The 24,782-nt window shown below is 40.8% G+C and overlaps 1 protein-coding gene across 1 annotated transcript; it reads left to right on the forward strand.

Annotated features, from left to right (window-relative positions):
* The first annotated feature begins 598 nt into the window (after nt 1-598).
* On the forward strand, nt 599-5,072 carry LOC121694185 (probable alpha-ketoglutarate-dependent hypophosphite dioxygenase). Its single transcript, XM_042074195.1, has 8 exons — nt 599-665; nt 803-859; nt 1,531-1,820; nt 2,700-2,985; nt 3,156-3,247; nt 3,733-3,872; nt 4,053-4,157; nt 4,646-5,072. Exons 3-8 carry the CDS (start codon nt 1,691-1,693, stop codon nt 4,739-4,741), a joined length of 849 nt encoding a protein of 282 aa, XP_041930129.1. The 5' UTR covers nt 599-665; nt 803-859; nt 1,531-1,690; the 3' UTR covers nt 4,742-5,072.
* Nucleotides 5,073-24,782: the final 19,710 nt, after the last annotated feature.

Below are 24,782 nucleotides of genomic sequence, written 5' to 3' on the forward strand. Positions count from 1 at the left end.
AACATACACATCAGAACATAAGAAAACATAAACATCAATAACATATTGGATGCTTCTTGGCATGAAATTGGATTTGTCACACAACTGGAAGGGCAAGGTGCTTATATCACAGGAGTTCCATTTTAAGATCTATGGTATTTAGCACACGATTGTATCACTCATGCAGCATTTTGGACAAAAACAACATCTGCAACATGAATAGTTGTGAAACCAAACATATAAGACAACTATCAGTCTGGAGTCTCTTTTCTTACTTCTTGCATTCTTTCCTGAAAACAAGTTAGACCTGAGAAAGTTCTCTAATTCTTCAAAATGATAAGATCAAGTTAACATGGCATCATTCCAGTAAAGATGACATTTTCTTGGTTGCTGGGTTTTCCATTTTCCATGACAGGACCACATGTGAGATTGTCTTGTATTACTCAATCACCTTTATCAACTGGTACACGTACAACATGCACAGATGTGATGGGGACTTTTGGAGAAAGGGCACACCCAGTTGAACACCCCCCCCCCACACACACACACACACAGACACAACTCAGCCTAATATAAGGAACCCGTGGCAGAGTTGGCAGAAGAGTTTCCAGAAGGAACTAAGTGGACCTTGGACAGGACGCAGTCACAAAGACAACTCAGAAGCCAAGCCAAGTACATCATCTGGGGTAATGACAAGAATAGTTGTGATGGCTGAGCTCAAAGCACAGTGACTTTTCAGGCTCATTTTCAAAGGCCTGCTGACATTTTGGTGTGAAGTCTGTGTCATCTGGTTCTTATTCACTATATAATTTCCTCTGTCTAGCTCACAGCTGCTGAAAGCATCAAGGCGTCAGGTCTCTCATCACACAGGTGTGCACAGGTGAGTTTCTCTTCTGGGGCGTGTGACTAAAATCACATCTGGTGTCAGAGACCTGTGTGTGTGTGTGTGTGTGTGTGTGTGTGTGTGTGTGTGTGTGTGTGTGCATGCACAGGATAGATGTGTGCATGTATAATCATCTGCCTTAAAGAAGAGAAAATCTCTGTAACAGCAGGTGTATATGCGTTTGTTTATGTGTGTGTGTGTGTGTGAAAGAGAGAGAGAGAGAGAGAGAGGGATAGAGTCAGAGAGAGACAGACAGACGGAGAGACAAAGAGAGACAGAGAGTCTGACCACAGTGTGTGTGTCCAGTCTGAGTCTGAGTAAGCGCTGCTGTACTGGGCCCATGGGACAGGGGTGTCGCTGCTCATTTGCGCAGCTCCAGAGATGTTTTTGTCATTAGTGCCGTCATGCTGCTGCAGGTCGCGCCCAGCCCCCGGAATCTGCTGGTACTCCATAAACAGCCCAGAATAAATTTATCCTGAGCGAGCGAGCGATGAAGGGGTGAAAAGAGAAAACAGAGGAGAGGAGAGAGAAGTGCCAGAGAAAGACAAGTGCGTTTCTGATGAGAAACGGAAATACCTCTGTCAGGAGAAGCTTGTAACAGCCCGCACTCTCCCTCTCCCCTCCTTTCTCCCTCACTCCCTCTCTCACTCTCACTCTTTTTTCCACAGGGCAGGTTATAAAAACAGGTTTCATAAAGACACGCTTACACAGTCTAACAAGGGCCCAGCTGGTTATCCCAGACAGAGAGAGAGAGAGAAGACGGAGACAAAGACAACATCGCAGTAAGATCCGAGAGAGAGCGTCGTCATCCCTCAGCAGCCAGCAGTCATGAGTGTATCCGTGGAGCAGATGTCCAGCCTGTACGAGCAGCAGGGCTACCTGAGCGGCGTGGGCGTGCTGGACCCCACCGAGCTCCGGCAGGCCAGGGAGGCCTTCGCCCAGCTGGAGAGGAAGTTCGGTGAGTAGGCTACCGGTCAGGCTACCTGGGGTGGGGGATTGGTGTGGAAGGGGAGTATTGGCAGAAAGACAGTTAGCTGTGGAGTGTCACAGCTACAGTATGTACTGTTTTGATGATAGTTATGTAATGGAGTTAAAAAATAAAACTTTATTTTCATTTTTTATTTGCTATAGTTTCATGAACCTGATGTACAGTATTTATCTGTTTTCCTGTATTACTTCGAAAGAACACCGAATGTGAACCTGTACTGCCCCCCTACTGTACTAAGTTTATTTTCATTTTATAAAATCCATACATTATAATGCAGTCATAAAGATGTTATGATAGTTAACATGCAAGATAGGCCTACATACGGTGTGATTTTATATATCATGCATTTAGATTAAGTAGGCTACACTGTTTTCCTTGCTAACAGGCTAGCTACTGATATCCCATGTGTAGGCCTATGTTTTGTGTTAACTAGTGCAGTGCATTGTTTCAAACATCCTCGTACAGCTGGGCCATATTTGAAACAGTCATGATGGGTAAAATGTGTGTGTGTGCTTGTTTACGTGTGTGTGTGTGTGTGTGTCTGTTTCTGTGAGCATGTGTGTGTGCGATCATAAGAAGGCCGACGGACATGCTTTGATCGGTGTACGTTCGCTGGAGGTAGTGGAATCTAGATTCTGTGAATGAATGCACCCACCCCCACTCCCTCCCAAACCTCCTCCACCGCCCCTCCCTAAGTGCCCCTCACTTTTTGTAGCGTGGCAGCAATACGTAAATAATACATTACAATAAATGGAAAGGTCTCTGTTTTTAACACTTCCCTGGAAAGGTCTCTGCCATCAGTGTGTGCAGTGCAGCTATGCTAACCCTTCATCTGCTTGTCCCCCACAGGAACAGACTATACTGGGTACAGCCTCCACAACGTGCACATGCAGTACGACTGGGTGATGAGGCTAGTCAAGCACCCCCGCGTTCTGGAGGTGGTAGGTGCCGTCCTGGGGCAAGATGTCATCCTGCTGGACTCCAGATTTATCTGTAAATACCCCGTAACCAGGGGCAACCGAGGGGCAGATGTCATCCCCTTTGAGAACGGACCAGGAGGGGAAGAAACGAACAGAGAGGAGCGGGGAGAGAAGGAGGCTGGCCTGCCCTACGTGGCCTGGCACCAGGATATGAGGTGGGTCACACACACACACACACACACACACACACACACACACACACACACACACACACACACATGGCCAAAACAATCCAAAACCAACTGATTCGGTTTATTGTATCAACCCTACTAAATAAAAGAAAACGTATTGTATCTGATAAAGATGTGTTCCTTGTGATTTGCAGGTACTGGGGTCTTGATGGAGGTCCAGTGTTGTCTGTGTGGCTGGCTCTGGATGACTCACTGGAGGACAATGGAGCTCTTCAGGTTATTCCAGGTACTGAACACCTCGAGTCCAAATGAAAGCTACAACAGAGTGATGAGTGGCTAGATATGACAGAGTACATTACTACATCAAGTAGTATTGCTTCCAGGGACAGGCAATTAGTATGAGTAATAGAACAAACATAAACAAAGTGCCTTTTCACATAGCATATTACTGTAAAATACGAAAGACAATGCCACCATTCACAAGGCATATTTCAACATGTTCCGGGAATACCAAAGACTTTAGGAGACCTGTGTTATACAGTGTAGCCAGAGTAAACTCTACACTCACATCACATAAAAATACCGTAAAATGTTGCCTCTAAAATATTTTCACAGCTTTCTCAAACTCGGTCTAGACCACTTAGGTTTTGACAAACAGCTGGCCTGTTTTAGCTTCGTAGAAAAAAAGGCCCATCTGTGACAGCGGGTAAACGCAGTGGAGGGCCATGTGATTGATGAACTAAACACAAGCTCACTTCCTGTCTCCAACAGGAAGTCACTGCTCCGGGATGCTCCCTCACCGCCAGTCTCAGCGCCCGGGTAACATGCTGTCGGTCAACCAGGAGATCCCAGAGGAGCTGGTGCAGACAGACAAGGCTGTACTCTGCCCCCTGTTGGCCGGGCAGATGTCGGTGGGTGATGTCTACCTATATATACTCATAGATCACCAAGGCTCAAACTTCTGGTTCTGTAAGACACAACTCAAATAGCATTTGTGCATAGCATAGCACCGTCCTTCAGTCAGTTTCTTGGCCTTTGGTATTTTGGTTATCTGGATATTAATGTCCATATTTTTTGTTGTGAACATGCAGCTGCATGATGGCCTGCTCGTCCACGCCAGTGACCCCAACATGTCCGACCGCAGGCGCTGTGGTTTCGTTATCCGCTACGTCCCCACATGTGCTTATCCAATTCAGGTGAGAGAAATACAGAGTGATATTCACACATCAATTTTCATGATGCTAACTTGCCTGTGTACTTAAATGTGTAAAAGTGTGTGTGTGTGTGTGTTTGTGTGTGTTACAAAAGGAATATTTTTTATAGAAATTATAATAAATCCATACATGTACTATGTAGTGTCTAGATAGTTTCTTCGTAGCAAGTAGGACATTTTTAAGAGCTGTGTTTGAAGACAGTGGGCAGAATGAATGGGTGACTCATTTCCTTGGCAAGTTTGTATCTACAAGCAGTGGAAACATCTTAAGAATGTGGGGGGAATGTTTTGTCCAAACACAAGAAAGGCTGAAACCTCAGCCCTTTTTGTCAGTGCTTTCCTTTCCCTAAAGAACATCTCTCTCTCCCCCGCCTCCTCTCTCTCTCTCTCTCTCTCTCTCTCTCTCTCTCTCTCTCTCTCTCTCTCTCTCTCTCTCTCTCATTCCTCCCTCTCCCTCTCTCTGCACCCCAGGACCCTGACAGACCCAGGCGTTTCCATGCCACCGTTCTGGTCAGCGGAACCGACCAGTATGGACACTTCTCAAACAGTGAGGATCCACAGATCTGAACGCTACAGCCAATGAGTTGCAGGCAATGAGAGGAGGAGGGGGGAGGAGGAGGAGGAGAATATTTATAATACTTTGAATTACTTCGTACTGTTGTACTCTCAACAGTATTATATGATTTACTGTAATGTATAATATTGTACACTTTACTGTAATATCTGCACATTTTAACATCTTTAAGTAAATAACATATTGTGACTAAGAGGCATGTGTAATATGTAATAATCTGTTTAATGATATGTTTTGGTTTTCAGGGATATGTGAAAGGGTCTTGAATACTTTGTGTACCTTGGTTCTGAATGTTAAGTCTGTTTAATAAAATATTTAACTGTATTGCATTGATCTTTTGTTTACTTTTTGCACATTAGCCTATATGGCAATTGGCAGCAATGGAATTAGACTATACATGGTAATAAGATTATTTATTATCCAACAATTGGGTTCTATGGTTAAGCAATATAGCACGAGTGAGAGTGGTGTTGGTCATGGATATTTTCAGATTATTTAGTTTGTGGTAGAATTGTTGTATAAAAGCAATATAGCACGAGTGAGAGTGGGGTTGGTCATGGATATTCCCACGGCTGTTGTTGCCTGCGCCACTCGGCCTCCGGCCTTGTGGCTACGGCCGAACAACACCCGTGGGAATATCCATGACCAATCCTACGATCACAAGTGCTATATTGCTTTTATACAACAATTCTACCACAAACTAAATAATCTGAAAATACCCCATTATTGTTTAAAAATGTTAATTTCGACATCGTTCTTACGCATCAAAAAATAGTTCCCTTTTCAATAGACAGCGTCTTGGTTGCTAGGTATGGAGCTAAATTTGTCTCAATAATATTTTTATATGCGCAGAGGGGGATCCACAAATATTTCTTGATTTGCATGTGTGTTTTGATATCTACAAATAAAAAAATCATATTTGTAACTCGTATATTGATTTTTGGGTCAATGACGTGATGCTCATTTTTTTGTGTACATCTGGGTTACATACATTTAAAATTGTTAAAATTTGAAAATAATTTGACAATTTCAAATATCATTTTCATCAAACCCTAATCTTAAAGTTTTGGATTTATTTAATTTTGAAAGAGTATTAACTGAATTTGGGTAAAATTGTCAACACGGTGTAACCACAAAAACATGAACCAAATAATTACACTTGCTGAAAAAAATGTGAAATTCTCTCCAAAATCCCTTCTAAAATAATCTGGCATGATCTTGCACAAGAACTTTTCTATATTTAATACAAGTAATGAAACCCCATTGTTCTGAATGTTTTAATTAATATGGGGAATCGTGTCTGTCACATCAACCACTTAAAATGTCAAGTGGCGTAACCACCATTTAAGGAGCAATTTTGTATGAATTGTGTCAGAGAATCATGTGACAGGAAATAATGTCATAGAGAAGGACCCTTCAAGACCCCAACTGCTATGAGTCAAGGTTAGCAACTCTCTTCAAGTAGCATAATAGTGTTTTTAGGCCATGGCCAGGCGCAAGCTTAGGTTACATGTCAAATGGTATGACCTTTTAAAAATAAATGATAAATCATAATAATAATAAAATATTCAATTTAATGTAAAAACTGTGTTTGCATATTCACATAAAGGTGAAGTGTGTACATAGTTGTCCATAATAATGCCTGCAAATTTTGCTTTTAAATAGAAATGTCAAATGGTGTAACCGGTTACACCATTTGACTCTTTTCTGTTTGAGACCAGTTTGATCAGATTCAGGGCCAAGAGTATGTAATTTTAGGTGCCAATTATATTATTTTTATAATTTAAATAGTGACTAACTGTTTAGCATGAACAATAGCTTTAAAAGAGTTTAATTAGATTGCAATTTAAGCGATTTTTGAAATGTCAAAGCTTTTCATTTTAAATGTAAAGTTCCATAATATTTTTTTTATATTTTATTATGATGTATGTAAACAGTATGTTCAAATTATAAATAAATAATATAAATACATTTATTATATATAAAATGTACCTCTTGTCCCCCAATGGATGCCACTTACAAGCAAGAAAAACTTGTCTCGCCACAGAGTGCATGTGAATGCAGATCCTGCTGTTGGTTGGTTGTTAAATGATCATACCCACTCTTTCACTCACTCTTATTCTCTCTCACACACACTTTGGGCCCTAATTTAGCAATATGAAATGCATGGTCACTAGCAAATAGCGTAAATACATTTAGGGGTTTGTCCAGTCCACATTTGGGGTGGTTTTGTTATCAAACGTCAGGTGCCTGGCGCAAAAAGGTGGCTCTTATGTTTCTTAATCAGTCATGGGTGTGTTTTGGGCGTAACATCCTTTAAACCAATGAGGAGGACATCTGTCATTCCCTTTAACAGCAAGCAGGGCAACTTCAAACAGCGCATCAGTATTTTGATAGTCAGCAGTGTATTTGAAGGAATCTGCTTGTACGCAAGACCGTATGGAACAGATTCCACTAAGCCATTCTTTACTAAAACCGAGTAGAGTATAGGCTACATACATCTGCACTTGTCTATTAATTAAACATATAGACAAAGTGAAACTAACTTCACTGTGGTGTCATAGTCAACGACAAAACAGTTATACACAGTTAATTACTTTCAATATTGACTGACAATAGGTAACCATTGCAAAAACATAGCCTGAAAAAAGCAAAACTTCCCCTAATGTTCGAATGACTGAATAAATAACCTAAGGACATTTATTCTGCAGAGGAATTGCTGCTTACATCTCGTGACAGTGCGTCTTCAGCTGTGTTTTATATGCACCTTTCGCTATAGACCAGCAGGCTTTTCTTGGTCAGTGGCATAATGCTTTTTAGACGGTATTAGATAGCGATTTTTAGATCATGTGCCAGACCACACCTTATGTCGGTAATTGCCATACCCCTGGGCGCATTATTTAATAAAAGTGAAGTGTAAGATATGAAAAAACTTTGCGTCAGAATAATAATAGGCCTACTCTTTGCGCCAGGTTTTGCATCGCGAAAATAGGGCCCTTTATCTCACTCTCTTTGAAAATAATGGGTATAGACTGAAATTGTATGAGAAGTGAATTGAAATCAAATAGAACACAAGTTTCTTCATTGATGTTATGAAATGATATTTGATATGGAATATGATGAATGACATGAATACATATCAAAATATCCAATTCAGTTTACCTTGATGCCTATTTTCTGTGTCAATTTCTTGTCCTATTGCTATAAACGTATGGTCAATTGGTGTAACCGATTTATGATAGATAGATAGATAGATAGATAGATCCCCAGGGGAAATTCAAGAAATGTCAATTGGTGTAACCAGTATTTTGTCTTAAATACTAATAATGTACCAAAAAAATAATATGGATAATGATTTAATACTCTACTTTACTGTAATAATGGTTGTTTAAACCATTTTTACTCAAATGGTCAAAGAATAGAAAGAAAACAAGATGTTTACAGCATATGGTCTTGCTCAGTACAATGAAAAACCCATATAATTTAAATTTAGAAATAAATATAATAAAACATATTCTCATAGAATATTACAAAATAAACTAATAATTTCATGAGAGCAATTGCATGAACTCTAGGAGGTGTGAAATATTAGATATTTGTCATTTTTGTGGTTACACCATTTGACAATTTAACAGGCTGTTAGTTCTATCTTTTGTTAAAAAATAGCATATACATCATATCAAATAATATGAATTCAACAGAAATACAAAGTATACACTTTAGCAAACCTCAGGCAAGTTTTGTTTTAAAGGTTTAAACATATTTTTAATTTTCTCATCTTACCAACCCTTATCTGTCACTGACCCTTTTACAAATATAGATGTGCATTTGTAAATAAAATGTCATTTGTAAAACCGAAAATTTCATTTGTGAAATGTGATTCTGCATTTGTGGATCACCAGCACACGCATTCTTCGCTTTTCAAAGTTACGTGTTTTTGAGACGTTCTTCACATGAAAGTCACACAAATCTACACGTAAATAGGCCTACTTTAATTCACCGGCACACAGAAATCGCAGTCCAGTAGATGGCGACATCCACAAATATTTCTTGACTTGCATTCGTGTTTTGACATCCACAAATAAAAAAAAATCATATTTGTAACTTGTAAATTGGTTTTCACAATTGTAGATGTGTATTTGTAAACGAAATGGCATTTGTAAAACTGAAAATTGCCTTTGTGAAATCTAATTTTGCATGTGTGGATCACCAGAACACGCAGTTTTCGTTTTCGCATTTGTGGATCAGCATTTGTGGATCACGTATTTTTGAGACAAACTTTGCGCAGAGGAGCCGCCACCCAGATCCACAAGTAGCCTGCTGACACTTTCTAATCCAGTAGAATGGCAGTGTTGTTCTATACAGCTCAGATCGGCTATGCTTATGCTTCACTTGACTTTCATCGAATCATTCAAATTCAACCATGGCCGAACAGGAGCACAACCAGCAGCTATCGCCACCATCCTCTGTAAGTACAATTCCCTCGCCCCAAATCATGATAGTTCAGAGACTTCTCCCTATTTTTCGTATGTGTTTTTTTTCCTGACGGTATTCAGAGTGAGAGCGATATGGTAACACTCAAAATAGAAGTATAGCTAGATCTAGTAGAACTAGCAAAGTAGTAGGCTACTGGATAGGCTAGAATCCATAACCCACGAAGAACTTTTACACATTACACATACTCATCCTTTGTTGTGGATAGCATTGAAATGTATATAGAAATTAAACCTGCATGAGTGCATGTGTGCACAGCTAAGGTTATCTTGCTCGCCAGTTGTTAGCGTTAGTCCGCTATCAACTTGCTAGTCTAGCTAGCTAGCCTAGTTCATGCTTCAAGGTCAAATAAACTTTATTGGGTTCTATTCAGTAAGATGTCGGTGGATCGGACATTGAATTGAAATTTAACTGAATAGACCTCACAGTTCGATATGTAAGGGATAATGTATAGAACGCCGGTCATTATGTAAGGGATAACGGCCATAGACATAATATACATAGACGCCGCATTGGCTGCTGGAAACAAGAAATGCGGCCGCCATCTTGGACCTGTCATACTCCTCATTGCTTTGCAGCAGAAAACACAAGATGACAGCACTGTGCAGCATGTTCCTGCTCAATTCGGCGGACCATACTTTCGAACAATGTGGCCTGTATCATAGCTACATGTATGACCTTTGCAGGAAAAAAAAACGCGTGAAAATCTGTTCGGTATTCAGTGAGATATGATTAATTAAGTGTGCTGACAGCTCATTGCACCGGCCAAACAGATTACACTGAGTGGAGTGGATGACCGGTCCAAGATGGCGGCTCCAAATCTCGTCAGCGCTAGTAGGGAGCAGCGGTCGATGCGGCGTCTATGTATATTATGTCTATGATAACGGCTGCCTAGGTGTCCTGTTACGTAATTAATGGATGAAGGCGAGGGGCAAAGAACTCCCCCGACGCGTCGCGGAGTTGCCTCCGCCTAAGCAAGTATAACTGGACACGCCTCGAAGGCCGTTATCCCGCTTATCACCTGGTTGCCACTGTAAAGCCATGCCTTTATAGCACACAAAGGAAACACGCGCTTCCATTTAAAAAGACAACTTTCGTGGGCCCTATAACAGCAGTAGCATGGACAGTTAGCTTGTTTACAGTTGATTCCATTGTCGTCCTACTTTGGTTTAATTACCGACCTTCCAGGTTTGCGCTCTCCGAGTGTTTTTCTAGTTTCTAGAACTATATGTTTTAAAGGTGTGAGCATTACCATGTTCACACTACCATGGTACTGTAATTCCAGTGGAAAAACAACTTGCTAGTCAGTTAATCAATCCTTCACAATGATGATTAAAAATTAGACAGTACTCACTGATGAGAATATGTGTTTTTTATTGGAAATTATAACATAACTTTTTGAATTACAGAGAATGATTGAGACCATGGCCAGTGCTCTAATAGATGCACTTTCCAGGGCTAATCAGGTGTCCCAAAGCTCCACTCCAACTATCCCTACCCCCATCACTCCTACCTTTGTCCCCACCCCTACTGACACCCCTGCGACCTTCAGTACTCGTGTCAATAATGGTGTGAAAAGGTATGCCACAACAACTTTAGAAATTGTTGTTGTTGTGAAATTCGATTTTTTTTTTAATGATACTGACAGTTCCCTTGTGAATTGTTTTGTGTTTCCCACTTAATAGACAGTTTCCTGGAATGTTTCAGCCACGAGAGGTGAAAAGAGGAAAGGGCAGATTTTGCCCCCCTGCTAGGAACCCTGCTCCTCTTAAGAAGTTGGACATAACGTTCTACGTGTTACCCGGGCCTGCTACCTTAACTCCTAAGGGATCCAGAGACTGCGCGAGACCTGGAGTTGGCCCGTGCGGGCCTTGGAACAAAAGTATTATCTATATCTGAGGACTGCAACCATTCAGAGGTTTCATTTTTGATTACTGATTATTTACTTACAATTTATATATTTCCCTGCACTTGTTATGAGCGCTTGCGCATTCCCGATCATCATACAACGTTTGTGTCCTAGCAGGCTGATCTAATGACATGTCTTAGATCTGTGGAAAGTGGTTTTGGCCTTGTTTACCGGTAATTATTATGTAATCGATTTTGGTAACACTTTATTTTACACTAGTATAACTGTTCAAAAGGCACAAACATAACATGCCAAACATGTTTTTATTTTGTTTCAATCACATTGGCTGACAAAGACAAATATTTTAAGGAACAGCCCATTTTTTCTGAAATTCTCATTTGCAGTGTATCCTGGTGTTATTAAAGAAAATGCCAACCATTTTTTCTCTGTGTGTGCATGACTTAGTTTAACACAGGTAGTCTATCTTAGCACAAAGACTGGAAGTGGAATAGGCCATAAGCATTACGCTCACATGACCACTAGGGACTAGGGGGAGTGTAATGCTAATGGTCTAATCCACTTACAGTCTTTGAGTTGAGCTTGGCTAATAGTAGCAAACTAAGAAATGCATGCACTGAGAAGAAAAAGGTTTGCATTTATTTAAATAACACTAAGGCACATTGCAAGCAAGTCTTTTTTTTTTTTTTTTTTTTTTTTTTTTTAAAGCAATAAGTTGTGTTTTCTTAGTATTCCTTAGCCTAAACATTGTTCGGCATACTGCAAAGTAGCCAGACAAATGTCAACGCCACGAGACTCTGATGGCTGCATAGGGTCAATGAGGCGCTTCAATGCCTCCCAAGTGCTCAGGAGTGAGGGGGCTGTCGAGCTGGGGAACATTTATTCCAAGTTCTGGTTCTGGTTCTGGGACCTCCCCACTTTCCTCCCAGTCAATCTGAGGAATGTTCATCTCCTGTTTAAAAAAAATGTTAGACATTTTAGAATTTCATTGTTTATCACCGTTAGAGCACGATTGTCATGTAGAACTTGTCATGTTTGACTAAACACATTTTGAACAAATGCTATGATTCAATGTGCAAGCAAGCAATGCCAACATTCTCGCCTCCATGATCTGTTCGCACTCTGAAGATGTTCATACAAAGTAAACATGTAAATTAATGCATTGATTACCATTAGAGAGAGAGAGATCTCGCCATCAGAACAATTTGGGGCTGCTGCCCAGCAGTTATATCTAGGGGGGCGCTACATAATGGCCCATTGAATGGAGGAACATTCAAACTCACAACTATGCCTAATTAACTATGCATCAACCTATTGTGTGTTCACAATGTTTTCTCAAACAATTGTATTATAAAACGTCTTATCCAAAAAATTACCTGTGTGGATAGCCAAATTCCTGTACAGCCTGGCAGAAGAAGGCTAGGTTTGTGTCAGACCGGTTGTTGTCTGCCACCTTCAAGTACATTATCTGAAATGTTACAAGTGATGAATTACTAAATTTACAATACAATTGTGGCTGATGGGGTGAGCGGTACAGTATGTATGTGTTTGGGGGGGGGGCGGTATCTTGGGGAAATTATCAGGGACAGTACCAGTGAGTGGCACAGGACATTACGCCAGTGGCAGTTTTTGCAACTGCCTATTGAAATAACAGAATAAGGCCATACCTTTCGTGAATAGCCATCAATCCCTCCAAAGATGACCATGTTGTATCTGTTGGATGATCAGAAAATACACATTATTGTGACAATAACAGGTATCATATTCTGCATGTTTGCAACAAAACTCTGGGCATATGTATTAGCACCACAAGAGCAATGTTCACCTGATCAGTTTATGGTTTGTGTCTATGTGCACAAGATACTTAGTGCATGGCACGGAGTATCTTCTCCTCACGACACATCCCATCTGCCTCATTCGGGTCAGAATGCCGAGGCTGTCGACTCGATGCATAGAGGCTTTAACACGTAGCCACTGAACTCGATGCCCAAGACCCAAAAGTAGTCCCTTTACTTTTCTGTATCCTGCATGTGGATCTTCGCTTTTAATTGCCGTGACCAGTGCATCGAGCTCTGCATCTGAACATGGACTGTACTGTCCCCGTACAGAGAGGTTATCCTCAGCCATACGGCGGTACAGTGTGGCACGCGAAACCCCAACTAAATCGGCAATTCTGTTCATGGGCATTCCAAACTCTACCTTTGTTTATCGAAATGTATGGACACCCTCTTCCACCTCCTTTTTCAAATTGGATTGGTGGGGGAGGAGTTTCTTGCTGTCTGGCATTCTGAAGAGCACGGCTCAGCTCTGATAATGTGTCAGTCACTTCCTGGGGTACCCTACGTGTTGCAGCACGTAGGGTACCCTGCTGTTCAACCTCTCAAATAATTCTTGTCTTAATGTCTCCTGCAAAAAGAAAAAAATAAGAAATGCTTAAAAGTGAAGGTGATGAATAAAGGGTGTAGGTTATCTCTTCAACAACAAAACATTAATACAATCATCCATTACAATTGGGCTAGGAGCGAAGTAGCCCAATTGTAAAGGGCCCAATTGTAGCCCTTACAATGCACCCCCCACATGATCCAACAATAGCAATAACTTTTTTTGGTCTGACCATGCTGAACATGAATCAGAATGTTAACATTGAGCATTTTGGGTTGCACTAGGACTACACGTTTCAGGTAGGTAATGTATTTCCATATATTGGAATACATTGGAAATGCATTACAGGAACATGACTCTCCATGAGCTAGGACAGTGGTTCTCAATCTTTGGTGGTTATTCCCTAACCTGACTCTCGCCAGATGAATTTCGTTCCGCCTAGCTCCACTCACATCCATCTGGGATCGCTTACGTTAAGAGTGATTTCGGCACCAGATTTGATTGTAGAGCCAATCAGGACGCAGGGCGGGAGTTTCATAGATGTGACGTAGCATAGAAGCGACTGTGAGACTGTTCTCAGCGTCACGGGTTGGCTTCGATGTGAGTGGTTGAAGTAGCATGTCAATAGATGACGGACAAGTGGCTTATCCAATCATATGCAAAGAAGGCCCAGCCTTCTGAAACACCTCTCCAATGGAGCGATCCCAGATGGAGCTAGGCAGAACGAAATTCATCTGGCGAGAGTCAGGTTAGTTATTCCCCACCATGGCCAGAAATGTTAAAGCCCCACCTGTACCACACCTTCCCAAACAATGTTCAAACATAATTTTTGCATTGTTTCCATGTTGTGTATTGCTTCCACTACCTTGAATCTGATCTGATTGCTTTTAATTCGGCTACATATGCCTATTAAAGATTAATTTGTTTTATTCGGTTGTTTTGTTTATTTTTAATAAAGAAATGCATTGATAGGTCAGGCAGGTCATGCTGTCTGCGCACCACCTGACTGCTCTCTTCCCCACTAGTGGGGCCCACACCTACTGTATGCAGACTTTTAGAACCACCACTGAGCTAGGAGAAGGTGTGACATCTGTTGCATGTTTAATCACATCTAGGATTTCAGAAAATTTATGGTTTGAGTGATATTATTGGCTTCCCCTAAATACAGTAGTACAGCCCAAAAAGTATTTCTACTTGATTGGTTTGTGACATACATTTACTGAAAACATGTGTCCTCTAGATGTGATTAAACATGCAAATACTTGACTACCTGAAACATGTAGTGCAACTCAAAATGTTCAATGCTAACATTCAGACTCATAGTCAGCGTGGTCAGACCTTTCCAAAACGTTTTATTGGATTATGTGGGGGGTGCATCGACAAGCCTAACCTCCCTCGCCACATAGATTTCGTTCCGCCTATCTAGCAACCCTGGCTAGCTCCACTCATCTGGGATTGGAAATTGGTGTAGCCAGTTCCATCAAATATCAAATGAGAAGGTGGCTGAAATAGCCTGGGGCAGGGTGGTAGGATATGCAGGGCTCTACACTAACATTTTTTTTCAGGAGCACTTGTGCGCCCAAGTTAAAAAATTTAGGAGCACAGACAAAAATTTGGGCGCACAGTCAGTTCTGTACTTAACTTACACATAATCTAACATTATACTGCAGCTAACAGTTAAACATGCCAGTGCACCAATTGCGAATATTAAGAATGACTGACAACATTTAGGCTACAGGAAACAGGATTTTAAAGATCAGTGCCTACTTTATTTTCAGTCTGTTCTAGTTTCCTACATTTTGTTAATGTAAAATAATATAATACATTGCCATATTTGCATTTAGCCTGTATATCAAGTATCCTGCCAAATGTAGGCTAATTTATTTATTTGTGAATACATCTATAGCTAAACCAAATATGCCCATGGTGACCTATCTGACTGCATACTGCCTAATACTACTACTAAAACAGTCCATTTTCTCTTCCACAAAACCCAACATAGGCTAATCAAGGATATATGTTTTATACTTTTAGTTTTTATTTGAAATATCTGCATTGATAGGGGCAGTAGGCAAACGTTAGGCCTACTTTCGTTTTGCACTTCAGCTTGTATTCGGTGTAAACAAACAAGCATGCGTGGAAGCCTGGAGTTGTCAGTAGCGTTCTACCTTTGAATAAAATGGGAGTATTAAGGGAGGCTACTTTTGTGCCGGTTCGCTACAGCTATATTTTGCATATTGCAGCCAATACGTCAACTGGGCTAAAAGGCATGTTAGGTTACCTTTCCTTCTCTCACTGCATTCTCAGAATCTCATCCTGTTCCTCCTATATCCAATGAATTCGGTGGATAGAAGAACTAATTTCTTCCATATTTGCATCTTGGCTGGCTAGTCTAACTTTCCGCTTTTTCTGCGCGCTCTTGGACTTGATAGAAGCGACTACTAGCGAGTCACAACGCGAAACTGCTAACGTTGATGGGAGGTGTAGTTTTTATGCTGCATTCGCGACGTGATTCTATGGTTTGCACCAGTAATGTTTCTCGATGTTGCGGTGTATTTTGTAGACAAACATTGACATGGTTAGAAGTCATTCGCATCTTCAGTTGTATATTTGTATTATGTCTTTAATAAAAAATAAAAAAAATAAATTAAAAAAAAGAAGTCATTCGCACCAATGCGCCTAAATATTTTTTTGCACTCGCACGGCATCATTTTTACTCGCATGTGCGAGTGAAATGGGCGCACTGTACCCTGATATGGAACCATGGAACAATGTGGTAATGTGGAAATATGGTGTTTATGGAACCAGTAAAGTTAAAAACACGCAGGTTTTTTAATGATTTCATAGCGACATGCGCATTTAAATTGACAGGCTTTACACCTGATTTCTGTTTGCTTATACGTCATACCCTCTGCTGCTCCATAATTCAAATCAATAGCGAACTGAACTACTTCAGCCTTCAGCTAGCTAGCTATCGCAAAGGACATTAGCCATCAGACAACTAGACTTAAGCCACAGAGTCAGGGATAACATAACATTACATAATAATTAATAAGGAATTGGACAATGTTAACCCTCTAGGCGCCACGGTCGACTTTTGTCGACAAGATGCGGTACTGAATAAAACAGCCGATTTAGTCAAATAGGGTGTCATATTTCGTTCGACCTCCACTCCACTAGATGGCAGACATGTCATCCGTCATCCCCGAGTCGAAAAAAGGTTATGCTTTAAACAAAACTTTCCAGCTACAGCGCATATGAATCAGTGCGTGCAATACCGGAGCTAGTGTGCGTGTGAGCCACTTTATCAGAGCGATATTGTCAACGTCAGCGAGTATTTGCATTAGATTATCGTCTAATGTAGGGGTCCCCAACCTTTTATGTACCATGGACCGGTTTGATTCCCATTTTTTTTTCACGGACCGGGGGGGGGGGGGGGGGTCCATGTTCCATATCTGTTGTGCATGCATTACTTGAAAAGAACTAGCTCCAGTTAACAGTGAAGGTAACAAACTCTTAAAAATGTGAAAAACGTGAACTTGAAGAAGTGAAAATTGAACAATATGAACTATGAAAATTGAACAACTTGAAGCTACATCTATCAAGTGTGAACATGCTTAACAAAATAATAGAACAAATGGAACTAAAGGTGCATTACGAATATAATCAGTGGGAGCCCTGCTTGTTTCCCTGCAACAAGAAGGTTCCATCAGGGGGTGATGGAAGACAGTGACACCCTCAGTGTGTTTGAAATGTCCAGTCGATTGCGCAATTTGGTCTTATATAGTTGCAGTCATTGCAGAAAACCCGGCCTCGCATAGATACGTGGTGGGAAATGGTAGCAACGTTTTCAGCGCTTTTACGGCTATCTCGGGATATTCTGCTTTGGTTTTAATCCAAAAACCCGCCAGAGAGGTTTCCTTATACACACTCTTAAGACCACCGTCATTTGCAATTTCGATCAACTGCTCTTCCTCCTGCGCTGACAAGTTATGACTATTCGGGATATTGACAAATGGGTTGCGGACCCACTCATTGGTTTGCCGTAGATCTTTGGAGGATGGGAAGTAGCCTAACGCTCAAACTCATTTGAAAGCGCAACAAGGTGATCGCGCACCAGCTGCGAGAGAAAGGGCCCTGCCTCAGTCTCTCCCAAAACCCCCACTACTGTTTGGAACATATCAAATACACCCCGTCCCCATTCGTCTCCACAAATCAAGCTTGGCTTTAAATGCAGCGACTTTATCTGCCAGTTTAAAGACAGTTGTCATTCTCCCCTGGAGTGACAGGTTGAGGTAATTAAGCAACCCGAATATGCCACACAGGTAAGCAAGTTTTGGCACCCAGTCCTCATCACTAAAATGTGCAGCGGTGACTTTTTTCAGTAAGAAATCTCTGCAGCGGCTCTCGAACACTCTGACCAGTGACCTGCTAAAGATGCTTGTTTTTTGTTGCTCATTCTAGCAGTTTAGCTAACTTTGTGTGACACTACCATTCGCCAAGAACTGATCAAGTGAAGTGAGCTGACCTGAGGCTGCGCAGCGCTGAAGGCAATATGTAAAGTGTTGAAGGTGGGACAGACAGACGTAAGAAAATAGACCTTGCAAAATGCAAACATGCGTGCAATCAAACAACTGCATATAGGCCTATGCCATGTAAAAACGTGACATTATTGCAAATTAAAATTTCATTAGAAATGGAACATACTCAATAACATCTGTCTGAACAACACATTGAAGCCATTGAACACAGCAATTTTATACCAGACTATACCACACATGAGGGGCAGAGTCTCACTGTGTGTGTATTGCATATGTATTTTTTGATAGGGGATGGCATGAAAAGGTAAAAAGAAGAATTGATGTCTTGTGCATGAGTGACTGCCAAGCGTGTAGGTCCTGGTAGCATCCGAATCACATTGGCAGCCATGCAGTGGGGTTCATTTCTTGAGCAGGAAGACCATTCAATTCTACCATTTTTTGACATCCATATGTTGTCATTTGCAAGATGCTGACAGTATAGTCCAATGTCCGGCTGCTCAATGACTGGTTCTATGGCTGGCTGCTCATCGGCTGGTGCTGCGGCTTGCTGCTCATCGGCTGGTCCTGGGGCTGGCTGCTAATGGGCTGGTCATGAGGTTCGCTTGCGTTTTGCGTCAAACTTAATTTAACTGGTCTGGTAATTGGCTGCTATCCGAATGCTGGCCACTGAATTGTTACCAGCATTACATTTCTTGTCCACAATGCGTGGTCAAGAACAAGTTATATGAATAACTAGGATATGGAGAACACACAAAATTGCTTTGGATTATGTAACAATTCATGAAAATATCTACAATAGCACAACAAACTTTTTATAGGATAATTTTGGAGCAAAAGCAGGTCAAGGTCACCACAGGTCAACTCCTGCTAGATAAATAATCAAATTCCAAATCTTTTCAGGAACGGTGTACATTAAAACAAAACCATCAAACCTTTCTCATCTTTTCGGAGCTGGCTGATAGGCTGGTCCTATGGCTGGCTGCTCACGATCTGGTCCTGAGGCCTGCTTGCGTTTTGCGTCAAACTTAATTTAACTGGTCTGGTAATTGGCTGCTATACGAATGCTGGCCACTGAATTGTTACCAGCATTACATTTCTTGTCCACAATGCATGGTCAAGAACAAGTTATATGAATAACTAGGATATGGAGAACACACAAAATTGCTTTGGATTATGTAACAATTCATGAAAATATCTACAATAGCACAACAAACTTTTTATAGGATAATTTTGGAGCAAAAGCAGGTCAAGGTCACCACAGGTCAACTCCTGATAGATAAATAATCAAATTCCAAATCTTTTCAGGAACGGTGTACATTAGTATTAAAACAAAACCATCAAACCTTACCGGTACAAAGTCAATAAGGTGTGTGATGGCAGACTTGACACTGCACCGGCTGGATGCGATTGGGAGGGAGGAAGATGGGTCAGAATTTGTAGGATTTTGTAGTTCTTCTCATCTGCAAATGAAAAATTAAGCTGTCTTCTCATAAATTCAAATCAAGACATTGAAAGCTTTAAAAACAGTTCCTAGTAACTGTTTTGAGGATCCACTTATCCAACATGTTAAGATGCTGAACATTTCTGAAAGCTTACCATCTGTTAGGTCATTCATTCCCTCAGTGAGCGATGCGATTTCACGTTTCTCCTTTACTGCAACTGCGGTCAGCTGTGGGATGACTATGGCTTCCCATCTTCTGAGGAAGAAATCTCCCTTTTCCTCGCACAAAGTGTTGAACTCTGAATCAAACTTTAACAGAAAAACAAAACAATTGTTTTGGTATGAGGAACAGCTACAATCAGTACAATGTGTGGGGAAGGGGGTTACAAGGTAACTGAGGCATGTCAATAACTAGTATTTTAATGCAGTAATGTCTTCATCAGCATGAATGTATTGTACCAACAGCTGAAATATCAAAGTTGATGACGATTTACTTCTTTGGAATCAGTGAAAAACCCTGTACCAGAGGTTCACATACTATGTTTCTAAAGAATCCATTCCAGTCAATGTAGGGAAGCAGCAGTTTTGAGCTCATTTTTAGTTAGAAGGTTAGTAGATTTTAGTTAAGATAGTTGTTGCTTTTCAGTTCTGCTGCCATAGCGTTTTCTGGTGGAAATTGGCCTTCTGTAATGTTTTGGTAAAAGTTATTGGTTTCAGTTGATCTTCAAACTATTACTCAAATGTATAAAATACTTACAAATCCTTGTCCTTTTCCGTCCACCTGAACTTTCGCCAGGGCTATCTTTTCTTTAGAAGATGGATAACTACAAAAAAATCCCAAATAAATATGTCATGTGTTGCTATTATTAGTTATTTTAGTTGTTTTTAAAAACAAACTCCACACAATGCTCAGTCTGAAACTGAACAAAATGATTTAACTTGCAGACATACAAACAACAACTTTCTATGCATAGTCTACTCACAATCCAAGCCTCTCCACTAAGTCAGAAACGACAAGCTTGAGTCTGGTGTTCTCCAAGACGATGCTGTTTATTTGTATTTCTTCAAATATTTCTGCTGTATGCCCCGGGTTAGGTTGCTGTGCAGAAAAATAGTGTGACATTGAGGATGAAGTCGACGTATTGCTACATTAAAGCCAATAACTTAAAGGAGAAGTTCGGTGTGATATTGACCTAAAGTGTGTTGAAAGTTCATTAATATAGACAGTACCTTCAGGAAGTTTACCATTCAGGAATTCAGGAATGATCATTCGTACTCGTCGCTCGACTTATTGTGACTAAATTCAAGATGGCGGGGGGCGCTGTGGCGCAACAGGCTACAGCGCCCGTACCATGTATGGGTCTAAGTGCCCACGGGTACCCAGGTTCGAATCTGACCTGCGGCCATGTAACTTCTATACTCTTTGACGATAGCCCTGCCAGCAAATGTAATTTGCTGCCGCTAGGGGCGCGTCTAGATTTCTAGGCTACTTTGACGAGGCATGGCAGGGAGAAAAGACTGAGTTGGGGCTGATCAGTGTTCTATGAGCAACCGTTGAGGAGGTGAAAGGTTAAGATGATATCAAGAAAGCAACATTTTAAAAGAAATCAAACCACGTTCAAACAACATTCTTTGTTTGTGAAAAATCCATAAAAATATATTAGCCTACTTCATTAATTGTGTCTTGCATTTTAAAATAACAATATATAATGTACAATTTAACACAAAATGTGTTAGATAATTTTACTGAATAATACTCATCTTGTGTCATTATCAACACATTATGTGTTAAAACAGCCTTGACACAATAAATGTGTAAGAAAAATGACACATTACTTCTTAGAGTGAAAGAGAGAGGTGATCCAAGCATCAGTAGGCTACAGTGGGTTAGAGAGAGTTGAGGGTGACAATGTTATAATCAAGATGAGTGTTGGCGTGAGGTATAATGTGCTATAGCCAGGTGGTGATATTGGGGTTGCGATACAGAGTTCCATTGACATACAGTTTATCGACTGACAGAGCTGCTCGTTTGCCCTCTTGCCTGAGTTGTTTCATTATGGGCAAGAGGGCTCTTCTTCTTTCCTGTATTTCTTGTGGGAATTGGTCGTTTAGTCCGAATGAAGTGCCTTTCAGTTCTTTTCATTTGCTTTTGATGAGTTCTTTGTGTTTGAAGTGTTCGAACTTGGCGATAAACGGAGGAGGTCAACTTGTCAACTGTTTCTGGCGGTAGTTTGAGAGATGACTGCAAGAATTTTTTAACTGCTTTCTCTGGGTCATCAGGTGTATCTTTAGAAGTTGGCAGGGGAATTCCGGAAAAAATGAGGTTATCGCGCATGCTGCGGCACTGGAGGTCTAATTGTTTCTTTCATGATCCGGTTTTCGCGGGTAAGTTGATTAACCTGGTCGGATAAGTTTGTGATATTTCCTTTGAGTTCACGGTTTTCTAATGCGAGTGTGTCGATCTGTGATTGGGAAAATTCGAGGCTGGCTTTTAAGTCCTTAATAAAGTTTTGTATTCCTGTTTACAAGCGTCAGTGTTTAGTGCGCTGCCATTTATTTGAATGTAAGCTATACAATGTAGGCTGTAGATATTTTATATCATATATAGCCTACACAAAGGGGCGTAAGTTATCCTCTGAAAGCAGGGCATCTACATATTTAGTGTTGCGTCGGAGTTGCGTAAAGAGGTGCAGAGCGCGCACCTGTTTGCTTTTTTTGACTGGCAGTGCCCAAGATCAGATGACAATACGTGAGTTGGACAATGTAGGCTAAAATATAAAGGTAGGCTTAAAGCAAACAATAAAGGACAATGTTTAAGCCATTGGACATTATTGAAAGAAAGCAAAGATATGCAGAATGAATTAATAATGACCGGCGAACTAGGCTACTTTTTCAGCAAAAACATACCCTATCCTAAAAGAAACGTTAAACCTACATGACATATCACGCTTATAATTTAGTCCTCTGTTTTGTAGGCTAAATCAGCATATTACCCTGGGTCATATTGGAAACGTACAGTAGCCTACTGTACCATAATGTATAGGATTATGCTGTAGGCCTATAGAAGTCTTTCCTTCATAAGGTAGGCCTACCCAATTTTTTTTTCTACAAAGTAGGCCTGAACATACTAAATGTTGATTATTCACATTACTGCAAGCAAAAGGAATGAAAGCGAGCAGAGGACAATGGACATGGATGCATACGATCTCTTTCCAGAAAGCTTCGCTGGAAAAAACATAATTTAAGCTATTCGAACTGACGCATATAGGCTAGTTAACATCAAATGGCATAGGCTAGGCCTATACTAATGTTTTCAATGTATAATTTTACATAGGCTACATCTTTTAGGCCATTCATTTCATTAAAACATATGCTAATGATATTGATGAGGAGGTGTTTACAAGGAGGAGACCTAAAACCATCCGGCTGCGCACAAGTTGACGTTCATTTGTGATTTATAATGGGCACATCTGGAAGGGTGGCGTACGCACGTTTTTTTGTGCGTATGTTCGTTTTCTCTGAATCACACGTACGATCATTTCAGAAATGATCTAAGAGCAAATGAAGGATGATTTCTACGCAACACTTTTATAAATGAGGCCCCAGACGCGCCTGCAGGTGTACGGCCGTACGCACTGTGCGTACCATCAGGCTACTCAACAACGAGAGAGAATTTCCCCTGTGTGTGTGTATCATAGGTGTGTATTCACAGCAAATTGGCCTACCATAACTTCCCAACTCTGCACAGTATATCCCATCTGGGGCCAGTAGCACCTCTGTCATATCAAATCTGTGGTACTGTCCACCCCCAGATGGCCGTAGTTGTTGTGTAGGCTAGTGAGCACTTCGACTTGCAACCTTTGGCAGTAAAAGCTGCAGCACTGGTTCCCTGGAAGGAGGAGCCTGGATCACTCGGTACAAGGTCCCATCCACTTCCTGTATCTGGGACCACTGCTTTATCAACTGCGGACTTCCCTTGGTTCACTCCACTTGTCTTAACGGGTATATGTTCATCCCTGTCACCAAAACCACAGGTATCTGGAAATACAGGGATCAGTCCGTTGCAGGACTTTGAGGTCTCTTTTGGTTCGACCAGGGATGGTGTCCACCATACAAGATTCTGTCATCCAAGAGTCTTGGATAGGTGCACTCGAGACTTGCATGTTGGCTTTGGCAAGCGGCAGGGGGATGCCTAGGCCGTGTGACACAGATCGCGAAGTGTTAGTGGGGCTTGTGGGAAGCATAGAAAGGGTATCGCCATTGCGATTAGCTGTCCCAGGACGATATTTGATGTTGTAATGAAGAGGGCAAGCTGAGAAACCAAGCAATGTTCCAGAGCGCCCAGTTTCGCTGACTGCAGGTATTGGAGGGGATTGTTGTCAGTGTACACAGTGAACTTGTTGCCCAGGAGATACTTGCCATTTTGGTAACACTCCATAATAAGGTGCCATAATAGCAAACTAGTAATTATCTAATCCTTTGTTAATATTTGTTAATTGTTACTAAAATATCTATTTGGCACAAGTTAATAGTTTTTTTCATCATTAATTAAATATTAGTTGTTTGCATAAAATCTAGATGTTAATGTTTTAACAAATCTATTAACTAATATTGTATTAATATTTGTTAATAGTTAACTAAATGTCTTTTTGGCACTAATTAACAGTTATTTCTTACATAATTGAAATGTTAAATGTTTATTTACAAACTATAGGTTAATATAAAAGTGAATGACATATTATTATTTATTACATGGCTCTTCACAAGGCAAGTAGAACGCTCCATTGACTTGAATGGGCTTTCCCAAAGTTCTACGGTAAAATATTTTCATGTAATTACTGCTGCAAACATATAATTACCGCTGTCAATGGCAACAGAGTTTGTGCTTCTACTTCAGGTATTTCATATCACTACGCAAGAACTGGAACTTCATTCAAAAGTGAAAGCAGACGGTTGATCAGCTGTGTTCTAAAGAATGTTTAAATCAAGTTCAACGTATGTTGTTGCGAACTATGTTTCTCAGCAAATGTCACGATGAACAATAACAAATAGGCTAGGTTATGTAGTGTGAAGTTTATTATTTCGTATTGGCAAGTAGCCGTGTAATAAGCGGGATAATGTATAGAACGCCAGTCATTATTTGGAAAATAACACCCTTCAGGGCGGAACAAGACCCCTCCGCTGCCCTGTCGGGACTTATTTTCCCAATAATGACAGGCGTTCTATACATTATCCCTTACATATCTATTTGTTATTAAGTATATATATACTCTTTTGATACTCTTTTTCCCGTGAGGGGAAAATGTATC

The sequence above is a fragment of the Alosa sapidissima genome, chromosome 20, assembly GCF_018492685.1.
Source record: "Alosa sapidissima isolate fAloSap1 chromosome 20, fAloSap1.pri, whole genome shotgun sequence".
Lineage (NCBI taxonomy): Eukaryota > Metazoa > Chordata > Actinopteri > Clupeiformes > Clupeidae > Alosa > Alosa sapidissima.